The sequence below is a fragment of the Myotis lucifugus genome, unplaced genomic scaffold, assembly GCF_000147115.1.
Source record: "Myotis lucifugus unplaced genomic scaffold, Myoluc2.0 scaffold_128, whole genome shotgun sequence".
Classification (NCBI taxonomy): Eukaryota; Metazoa; Chordata; class Mammalia; order Chiroptera; family Vespertilionidae; genus Myotis; species Myotis lucifugus.
In genome coordinates, this window is record NW_005871176.1 from 842,843 (window position 1) to 853,729 (window position 10,887).

The following is a 10,887-nucleotide window of genomic DNA, read 5'->3' on the forward strand; positions in this document are numbered from 1 at the left end:
CAAACTTCCTTGAAAACACCAGCATTTGGGGGCCGACAGAGACGGGAGCTGAGTAGCAGGAACACAGATGACAGGGCGGCCCCTCAGAAGCCAGAGGGAGAGTTTTGAGAGGAGGAGATGGTCAGCGGGATGGAGTGCCCGAGAGACTGAGGGGGTGAAGTCCAGGCTTGGGCAACCCCAGGCTTTGGGGGATCCCTGAGAGCCGCTGGGGGACGCAGCCAGAGCCAGGCAGCACAGGGTTCAAAGGGAGCGGGCGATGAGTAAGTGGAGGCTTCTGTGTCCAGACACTGGGCTTTTGCAGGAAACAGAAACTGGAGAGAGGTCAGCAGAGGTAAGGGGTGTTTCCCTTTCTTGGCTGCTTTCGTCTGGGTTGGGGTGGGAGCTCCTGTGTGCCTGCAGCAGAGGAGGGGACTGGAGGGAAAGAGAAATAAACACACCGAAGGCGGAGTTTCCCCACGGCCGCTACTGCTCAGGGACATGCTGTGTATTTATTTACGTGGTTGATGCCTGTACGCTCTCTCCATGTCCCCCAACCAGAAAGGCAGCCCTGTTCACAGTGGGTCCCCCGGCAGTGCCTGGCACACAGCAGACTCCCAGCGGGTACTTTTGTGTTAAATTGAATTCACAGGGTTCCTGGCGGGGGGTAGGTCCCTGGAAGAGACGGGTCCATGCGGGCCCAAAGGAGGGGCTTTGGGGACAGGAGGGCGGGCACACCCGCGTCTTCTCAGTGTGTGTGTGTGGGGGTCAGGATGGGGAGCAGGGATCAACAGAAGTGGAGGATGGAGAGTAATGACAGCTACCCATGTCCTTGTGAGCACACTCTAGGAGGCTGTGTATTTGTTAACATTTTGGCCACTTCTCTGTTACAAATGCATTAAGTCATTTAATCCCAATCACTCTCGGAGGCAAGAGAATGACCATCAGCCCTGAGGTGAAATAGCTGAGTGGAGAAGCCGGGATTTGAACCCAGGACTCGGAGCTGCGAGGTGCACCCAGGAGAGCCTGTGGTGTGAACCCTTGAGCCACACCCCTCCCCACTTGGCCTTACTTCTCCGGAGAAGAGGGCGTTCCTCTCCCTGAGCCCCTCAGGCTGGGGCAGTGGGGTGAATATGGTCATTATTGTCAGAGTCCCAGGAACAGACAAGTGGGGCGACTTTCCCGGGTCACACCGCTGCTGAGTGGGGGACTCCAGCTGGCATTTCTCTCACCGCAAGGCGGTGGTTTCTCCTTCTCAGAGGGAAGAAATGTGGCAAATTGGTAGAGAGTCAGGTGCAAAAAAGAGGTGCCAGCCGTGCTTGGCAACATTTTACTGCGACTCCAGAGCGGGGCTTTCACAGGTTCCCGAGCAGGACAGAGAGTTGGGGTTGGCAGATGGGGAGCAACAGGCAGAGAACGGGGCAGTCAGAGGGGGTGCCATCCGCTGTCCTGGCTGTCCCTGGGAGGAGGCCCAGAGAGACCGAATGAAATTTGAGCAGGAGCGTGGGCTGGAGGCTTTGACAGAGACCTGGCGTGGCCTAGGGGCGGGGGGGGGGGGGGCGCGGTGCAGGCCCAGAGGGGGATTCCAGATCCCCGGGCCTTGATGGAGAAGGACCCTGGACCGTGGGTGGCCCCAGTGAGACGGAACTCAATATCCCTCCTGAAGCCACCCAGGCCCCGTATTGTGCTTCAGGAAATAGCTGTTTCTGAGCACAGGGAGGAAAAATCCCCAGGGGTCTTAGGGGAGACGTAAGGCTTCCTCCTGGAGCTGGCAGGGGTGGGAGGCAGGCGGGGAGGCCCTTAAAACCAGGCGGGCCCAACCCTTGCCTCTCCTCCAGGCCTGACAAGAGGACAGAGAGAAGGTCTCACCGGTGAGGAATCTCATTCTGGGGGTGCCTTACCTGCGGGTGGAGGGGTCGGGCACGGAGAGGGCTGTGAGAGGGGAGTCTGGCCCTCCACTGCTTCCCCACGGACTGTAAGGAGGTCTCAGGTATCCTTCCCGACAGGGGGGCTGGTGCTGTCGTCCTTTCCTGGGAAAGACACGATGGACGGGGTCCTGGGAGCTGGAGGGGGGGTAGGGGGGCTGCTGCCTGTGGACCTGGAGGGCCTGCCTGTGCAGTGACCCAGCCACGCCCCAGCCCCCACGTTGCCATGCTCCGTCAGGCTGCCTGTCTCCACTCTCTCCACCTCTCATTACCGCGGCCGCTGCTCCACTCCAACATTACCTCCTGGCTCACTCATTCCCTGCTGTGGTTACTTGATAAAAATAGCCAACCCCACATCCTCCTCCTGGGGCCTGCTTTGGGCTTCCTTGAGGGCCATCTTCCCCGCCCTTCCCCATCCCAGGCGGCTGCTTCAGTGCCTTGGCCACCTTCTTGTTGTGGACCAACATTCGCGAGAATAAGACCACCGGCTCCAATGAGGTCTTAAGCAGCAAGCGAGGATTTGTTGAGCTGGCCAGCGACTACAGTTACAGCACCCTGCCGAAGCAGAGGCTGAACTGCAGTGCAGACTGTAAGAGTTACATTTTATTATTAAATTCTGTGGAGGCCCCGAGAAAAATGTGTCTTTCAAATTCTGGGCCCCCAATATGGAGGAAACTCTCTTTATTTATACTTTTTCCAGTCCGTTGTCTCCCAAATTTGGAATGAGACTTCCGGGCCTTCTGAGAAAGAAGGCCTGCATGCTGGGAAGGGGCCATGCGACCCTATCTCAAGGCCTGGCGTCAGTACCTTCCTATCTATGTGTTCTAGGACAGCGTGCCCCGTCTGGCCGGAGCGCCAGATATGCAGCCCAGCACCTTCTCTGTGCAGCTTGTTCTCTTTCAGGGCCCTTTGCCTGGGGCCTCGCGCTCACACCCACAGCCCGGGTCAAAGGTGCTCTAACATGTGCTGGGAGACACACCATTTAGATCAGGAGACGCACCATTTAAAAGATAGCTTGTTACTCACAGTTCCCAAGAGAAGGGAACACGCCACAGCATGCAGGGCCGCTCGGGCAGCACCGGGTCGACCAGGAGGCAAGATGAGCGAAAGCATGGTCCAGAGTCTATTGTGTTTTTTACAAGAAAGGACAATTTAGGGTTGACTATCTTGAATAATTTCAAGGGACTCTTAACAGTCCTTCCTGGCCCTCAGGTGATTTAGGGCAGAGGAAATATTGGCTGGGAGCGTGAGTGTTAAATAAAGGTGGTTGGGCAAGGAGGTTTAGGATTGGCTGCTTTTCGTATGAGTGAAAGGTGTGCTCACTGAGCAGCCTCTGACTATCTCGAGGAATTAGCTAGTCCCGGGAGGGGCTGTCTCTTCCCAGCCCAGAAAGGCCCCCAAGATGTGAAAACATCACAAAGTGTAGAAAGGGAACAGCGTGGCTCCCACACAGGGGCTGCTCAGAGGCAGGGGGTCCAGTGAGTAGAGGAGTTGCATCCTATTCCTGAGCTGAATCCTTGGGCAACTCACTTCCCCTTTCTGAGCCTGGGTTTCCTGGTCTGTAAAAACCAACAACTGGCATTCTCTCCTTCAACAAATGGCTGTTGAAGGGACAGACACCATGCCAGCAGGTCTAACAGTTGTCACCTGCCAGGGCCATTGGCGGGTTGAGACAGTGCCTGGCACATTGTAGGTGCCCAGTACATGGTAGTTGCCCTCTTCCTCCGGTCACAGCTCCAGGAAGCAGCGGAGAAAGATGGCTGTGGATGGATAGGGTCTAGAACCATGGCCTTGGCTATTTAGAGCCCTCAAGGCAGCGGCAATGGGTGGACAGAACCCTCGGACACGTTCTTGGAACTCAGAGGAGCTGCTGGACAAAGGATGGCAGGGAGCGGGCATCCCAGGAGCCAGGAGCCCTGGGAGTTGGAGGTGGTGTGTTTGGAGCCAGGCCTTGGGAGGGGACAGGGCTTGGGGCACAGCACTGGCCGAGAAGACCACTGAACTCAGGGACAGGAGGGCACCGAAGGGGAAACTGTGGCAGACTACTGGCCAGCTGGGCAGCTGCAGATGAACAAGAGGTTGGGATCCAGACAGGGAAGGAAAGCAGGCAGCCGTTGGCCAAGGACCTTCTGCCAGAGGCCCAGTTTAGAAATCAGACATTGGCTCAAGACACATGGAATTTCCTCTGCCCTCTGCGTGTGATCTCTTTGGACTCTAGGCCAGGACTCCCTGGGTCTGGGGGGGAGGGAAAGCTGGGGCCTCTGGGCTCCATGGGCTCAAAGGAGAGGCCCTCCCCTCTGGGGAGGAAGGTTGTGCAGCACATCGAGGGGCACACTAGGCCCCTCCACTTCTAATGGCTGTGTGACTTCTGGCAGTGCTTGAGCTCTCGGAGCCTGTCTTCTCCGTTGCAAAAGGCCAACAAATGATACCTACCTTCGAAGCTCTCTTGAGCCCCCAGCGTCAATTTATGTAGGCCCAGTGCCTGGGGCCAAGGCAATGTTTCAATGTTAAATTCTTTTGATATTGAAGAAAAATAAATGAATAATAATAATAATGAATCCAGCATGGATTGTATTTATTTTTATAGCAACTCGGTTGTAAAATACAATTTTAAAAAAGGACTTTTTTTGGGGGGGGGGGGGGGAGGGACTATGAAGACAAAAGGGCTTGGGACCCACAAAAGCCCCGAGTTTGCCTGAGAGCCACGTCACATAAGGGGTGCTCTTGCTTCATTCCTGAGCCCCTGCTTCGGGCTGGGCACTGTCCGCAGTGCTGGGAGAGGGGTGAGCCCTCCCAGCTTCTGTCCTCAAATCACCAGCACAGAAGACGTCCTTGAACAGGCCCTCAGCACCACCAGATGAAAGGACGCCAGGACCTAAAGCCATCAGTGTCCCTGTGCCCTCCCGGCCCTGCACCAGTCTCTCCCTTGTTAGGGGCTGCTTTTCTCCCTGCCAGATCCTGACATCCTCCACCCAGGGCCCTGTCTGGGTGTGCCAATTCCTGCCCCTGACTTGTGCCAACAAATCTCCACCCATTAAAGAATCCCACCTCTTCCTCTGGTTACTTTTAGCCATTTTCTGAAGAAGGGGCAATTGAGTGGGGGCATTTGTGGTCAGGTGCCTTTGTGGTAGCACAGTTCTCTCCTGTCTCTGTTGGGGACAATATGCCCCTCTGCCCCCAAGGACTCCTTAGATCAACTCCTTGAGGTGTTTGCCTCATCTTCTCTCACTGGGTTGCCCGTGTATTGACCAGCGCGAGCAGGTAGGGCTTGGTGGGAAGCCTGGGGCAGGGTTTGGATGGGCTGTGGGGACATCTCCTGGTAAGTATGTCATGGGATGTGTTTTCTTTTCTAGAACTTCAGAGATGAAGGGGATCCTCACACTGGCTTGGTTCCTGGCTTGTAGTAAGTGCTGGCCCCCTGACCTTTGAACTGGTGACCCTCTAACCTCTAGGAACAACAGGGTAGTGGCAAGGAGACCCTGAGGCTGTAGAGAGTTAACTGTGCATCTGGGCTCTGCATGTACTTGTGTAGACATCAGCAGAAGCCTTTGTTTTCTCATTCATGATAGCAGGTCTGTGGCAGGATCTAGCACAGTGGTTCTCAACCTTCTGGCCCTTTAAATACAGTTCTTCATGTTGTGACCCAACCATAAAATTATTTTCATTGCTACTTCATAACTGTAATATTGCTACTGTTATGAATCATAATGTAAATATCTGATATGCAGGATGGTCTTAGGCGACCCCTGTGAAAGGGTCGTTCGACCGCCAAAGGAGTCGCGACCCACAGGTTGAGAACCGCTGATCTAGCAGGTAATGAGTTAGGGTTGTGCTCTAGGGAGACTACGTGGTTTGTAAATGCAGGAGGCAGATTTTTTTGTTTGCTTGTTTGATGCAAAACAAAATAAAATAAATCGGGGGATAAAACACAACCAAGTAAAAAACAAGCACCTCCCACCCCAGGATTCCTGGCCATACTCTGCTCAGGCCTGTCCAGGTTTTGTGTGCAGCCCACCTGCTGCCACCTCCCAGCTGGAAGTAACTGCATAGCATGGAGTCAGGGGTCTGTCTTGAGCTTCTCCTCAGCCCCGGACAGGCTGCCTGCTTTTTGATGTCTCTGAATCCCTGGAGACTGCAGGAGGAGCGAGAGGCCTCGAGCCTCTGGCTCACTGTGTACCCCTGCACAAGCCACCTTTTCCCTCTAGGCCTCAGTTTCCCAATCTGCACGATGAGGGAGCTGGCTTCGGAGAGCTCCAAGGGGCCCACCCTGCTTGAAGATTCTTATGTTCTAAACTAGAGGCCCGGTGCACAAAATTCATGCACTGGGGGGGGGGGGTGTCCCCTCAGCCCAGATTGTGAGAGGGCGCAGGCCAGGCCGAGGGACCCCACTAGTGCACGATCAGGGCTGGGGAAGGACATGGGAAGTTGGCCAGCAGGGGAGGGACTGCGGGAGGGCTCCAGGGCGTGTCCGGCTCGTCTCGCTCAGTCCCGATTGGCCAGACCCCAGCAGCAAGCTAACCTACAGGTCGAAGTGTCTGCCCCTTGGTGGTCAGTGCACGTCATAGCGAGTGGTTGCATGGCCTTAGCATATCATTAGCATATTACATTTTGATTGATTGAATGGCCGACCGGACGACCTGACACTTAGCATGTTAGGCTTTTATTATATAGGATGGTGTTAGTGGGAGGAGAAAGGTGTGTATTGTTAGGAGGTAAAGGAAGAGCCCATTAGCCAGCTTCATATGATACCGTATTACTTATACCTAATGTTTCTTGGCCCCTGAGTATGTATCTGCCACAGTGCTGGAAATTTACATCCTTTACCTTAGTGTAACCCTCATGACAACTCCCAGAGGCAGGCATTCATTTTAGGAAACCGAGGAACACGAGGTCCGAGAGATAAGTGGCCTGTGCAGCATCATACTGTGAGTCAGCAGGGTTGTGTTTTGGATCCAGGCTTGCTCATTCCCCAAGTCCAGCCATGTAACCACTTGTCTATGCTGCTTGCCCTCACCTTCCTTGTCCCTCTCCCACTGATGGGGAGGAGGAGAAAGAGACACCTGGGCTCCTCTAAGCCCCAGGATGGGAGAAAGGCAGGAGCATGCTGGGAAAGCCGGGGCTGTCTTTCAGGTGTGCCCGCTGTGTCAGGCGGCTTGCTAGAACTGAAGTCGATGATTGAGAAGGTGACAGGGAAGAACGCCTTGATGAACTATGGCTTCTACGGCTGTTACTGTGGCTGGGGCGGCCGAGGGACCCCCAAGGATGTTACTGATTGGTGAGCTGATTATCATGACTGCCCTTCATGCTCCAGGCTCTGCACCCACATGACCTCCTCTAATCCCATGTCACTTCTAGAATTGAAGCACCATTTTATAGATAAGAAAACTGAGTGTCAGAGAGGTTAACTGACTTGCCCACGCTACGTCTAGTAACTCTCCAAATCTCAGTGGCCTAATGTATCAGATGGTCTATTGCTGCGTAACAACCATCCTAAAATGTAGTGGCTTAAAGCGACGATGACCATTGTTTTGTTAAGAATCTACCATTCGGGCAGGGCTTGGTGGGCTGGCTTGTCTCTGTGCCACCCAGCTTCAGCTTGGGCACTTTGACTGAGACTGGATGAGGCATCATCCAGATGGTGCACTCCGATAGCTGGCAAGGTTCGCTGGCTGCTGGCTGGGAGCTCAGATGGTGCTGGGCTGGGGCTGGGTCTGGGGGCCTCAGTTCCTCCCACCCAGGCCTCTCCAAGATTGTTTGGACTTCCTCACAGCACGGTGATGCTTGGGTTCTAAGAGTGAGTGTCCCAGGACTGCAAGACAAAAGAGTATAGCGTTTTTATGACCAAGCCTCGGGAATTTCACGCTGGTCCTTCTTTTCGGCTGAGGCAGTCATAATGGCTTTAAGAGGGAGGGGACCTAGTTCTCACATCTTGATTGGGAAGTGTAGAAGTTCCAGAACAGGGGGGAGGGGAGATATTGTTCTTTGGAAAATGCCACCTGCTGGGTTAACAATTCTGAGACTGCTAGACATGTATGATGAGGTGAGGCAATTCAGGGCATGGATGGCAGATGGTTGGAGCTGAGTTCCTCGTTGCTGGAGGGGGAGTTTGCAGATCAGCAAGGACAGAAAGCTAGAATAACCTATGTGGTGGTGGATTAGAGTTGGAGACATCAATATGAACTCTAGTTTAGCTTAATACAGATGCAGATGGTTACATATAGAAATATGTAGACATGTGTATATACATGGGGTTAATATAGACACACACACACACACACACACACACACACACATATATTCTATCAGCTGAGAGGACCTACAAGAAACAACCTCTCAGTAGCAATAAGCAACACCTAGTGTCCAGATCTGGTTTCTAATATCACTCTCCCAGGAACCAAGGCTCCTTAGAGAAATGGCTGATGCTAGGACTAGTGCAGGAAATATACAGGATGAGCCTGGAGCTTCTTATAAACCAGAAAGTAAGGAAGTGCTCAAACAAAACAAGACAAGCCCCAAACAGACATCACATTGATGGAAATGCCAAAGAGCACAGGAACCGACCGAAAGAGCTCCCAATGGCCAAAGCTGGGACAATTAGAGCAAAACAAGAAACACATAGCATGAGACAAATGTCAGAGAAACCCAATAGTAGGGCATCCTGCCAAATACTTGACCAGTACTCCTCAAAACTGTCAAGGTCATCGAAAACAAGGAAAGAGTGAGAAACTGCCCTGGGTCAAGAGGATCCTACAGAGACATGACGACTCAATGTCATGTGGGGTCCCCCGGGGGATCCTGGAACATAAAAGGACCTTACGTAAAAACTAAGGAGATCTGAAAAAGCTGTGAACTTTTTACAATGAATGAATCAATAATTACATATTAGTATTTAGTAATTAGTTAACAATGGTTTGTTACTTCTAACACATGTATCATATTAATATAAGGTGTTACTGATAGAAGAAACTGGATGTGGGGTAAATGGGAACACTGCGTACAATTTCTCAACTTTTTTGTAAGTAAAAAAATGTAATGAAACCTGCTACCCCTAGCATACTGGAAGTTTATTTTTTGATCTTATAACAGTTCAATCAAACATGTTGATTTTGGGACCCAGGTCCCTTCCACCTTGTGGCTCTGCTATCCCCAGTGGCCTCAGTATCCTAGGCTGGATCACCTTCATTCAGCTGAGGTGGAGAAAGAAAGAAAGTGGAGATAACATGTGAGGTTTTTATGGGTAGGTCTGAAAGCAGTGTACATCACTTCTGCTCACATTCCTCTGGCTGGAACCTAGTCATGTGACTACTTGTACCTGCAAGGGAGATTGGGAAATGTAGTCTCACCATGAGCTTAGGAGGAAAAAACAGGTCAGTGAGCTGCTAGCCAATGGCGGGTGGCCCTAGAAGAAGGGCATATTCTTATTAGATTCTTTCTCTGCCAGACCACACCCACCGATGTGGCCTCCGCTTAAATGGCATGCCCCTTCCACTCAGGATCTAAGTGTGTTGCATTGACAGGTGCTGTTGGATACATGACCACTGCTATGGGCTGCTGGAGGAGAAAGGCTGCCACATCCGGACACAGTCCTACCAATACAGTGTCTCACGGGGCCTGGTCACCTGTGGTAAGGCTGGGGCTGCCCATTCAGGCCACTGGAGGAGCCTGGGTCTCTGCTGGCCCTGAGTTCAGCTGCCCCTAGAGGTCAGCCAGCCTATATCTTGGGGGAGGAGGAGAGAACTGGGAATAAGAGGGGCAAGAATATTGCAGCTGTATCTGATGTCTTAGATTGAGTATTCAGTAGGTGCCAAATGTTTGCATACTTCCCTTTACTTGCTCCCTGAAAATACCCTGTGAGTAGGTTTAGTCTCTCCATTTTACAGAGGAGGAAACTGAAACACAAAGGCTTGCCAGTTCGTACAGCTAGAGTTGGGATTCAAGTTCAGGTCCCTCTGAGTTCAAAGCTAAGTCTGGATAAGGTGTCGCTATGAGAACTGGGGTTCCTCCAGGGCAGGAGCTGTCTCCACCATCAGACTGAGGGGATGTGTGTCCTTGATGAGACTGGGGCTCCCGGAGGGCAGGAGTTGTGTCTCCCTAGGCTGAAACCTCACCCCAGACAGCTGGGCCTTTTCCATCAGATGATGCATCCCCCGGGATAGACGCGGTGCCTCCCTCATCAGACTGAGTGCTCCATCAGAGCAGGAAGCAGACGGGGGGACTGCTCAGTCTAGAAGCAAGTCCTGACTGAAGCGAGCCTGGGAGTCGATGTCCGTAGAGGGCGTCTTCCTCATTCCGCATTTGGCGTCCTGTTTGCAGAGCTGGGGCCCGCCTGCCAGATGAAGCTCTGCTCCTGTGACCGGAAGCTCACCTACTGCCTGAAGAGAAACCTAAAGAGCTACAACCCTAGTTACCAATACTTCCCCAACTTCCTCTGCACTTAGTGACCCTCAGTGAGCGCCGCCAGACCATGACTTTTGCCCCCTTCTGCTGCCACACGGGACTCACTGGTGCTGCTGGGCTGCTGAGAGGGCTCCCAGGTCTGGCTCCTGGTTCTTTCCTGATGGTCCACTGGGCTTGGAGGAGCCCATAGCCACTCCTCACCCTCCAGAGAATCCCCAGAGAGTGACTGGTCATAGGACCTGACAAAATCAAGGTTCCTGGCTCACTCCTAACGCCAGGCCAGTTGTCCTCGCCTCTGAAGATAGTGCCCCGTCTCCAGGAGGAAGACTTTCCTGGGATGCATTTCCGGTTTCTGCCTCCTTCTAGAGAATTTTGCTCAAGGAGAAGCTAAATTGACTCCATAAATCTGCCATGTGTATATTAAATAGCATTTCTCCTGAAGACTAATAAACACCACGCAGGCATATCCCTCTGCTGTGGGGATTGCCTGTGCCTCTCTCGCTGCCACTGGGCCACTAAACGCATAGTTAACCACATTCTCTCAGAGACAGAAGGTGAGGATCAGTAAGTAGAAGGTTTTCTGAGATGA

At 52.8% G+C, this 10,887-nt stretch overlaps 1 protein-coding gene across 1 annotated transcript; it reads left to right on the forward strand.

The window, feature by feature from the left end:
* Positions 1-243: 243 nt before the first annotated feature.
* On the forward strand, positions 244-10,887 carry PLA2G5 (phospholipase A2 group V). The gene is made up of 5 exons (XM_006093998.3): positions 244-331; positions 5,255-5,304; positions 7,032-7,176; positions 9,419-9,525; positions 10,215-10,887. Exons 2-5 carry the CDS (start codon positions 5,265-5,267, stop codon positions 10,337-10,339), a joined length of 417 nt encoding a protein of 138 aa, XP_006094060.1. The 5' UTR covers positions 244-331; positions 5,255-5,264; the 3' UTR covers positions 10,340-10,887.

Coding starts and splice junctions, on each gene's coding strand:
- PLA2G5 (XM_006093998.3), top strand. CDS start 5,265: ATGAAGGGGATCCTCACACTGGCTTGGTTCCTGGCTTGTA. Junction 5,305..7,031: donor GGCTTGGTTCCTGGCTTGTA/GTAAGTGCTGGC, acceptor GCTGTCTTTCAG/GTGTGCCCGCTGTGTCAGGC. Junction 7,177..9,418: donor CCCAAGGATGTTACTGATTG/GTGAGCTGATTA, acceptor TTGCATTGACAG/GTGCTGTTGGATACATGACC.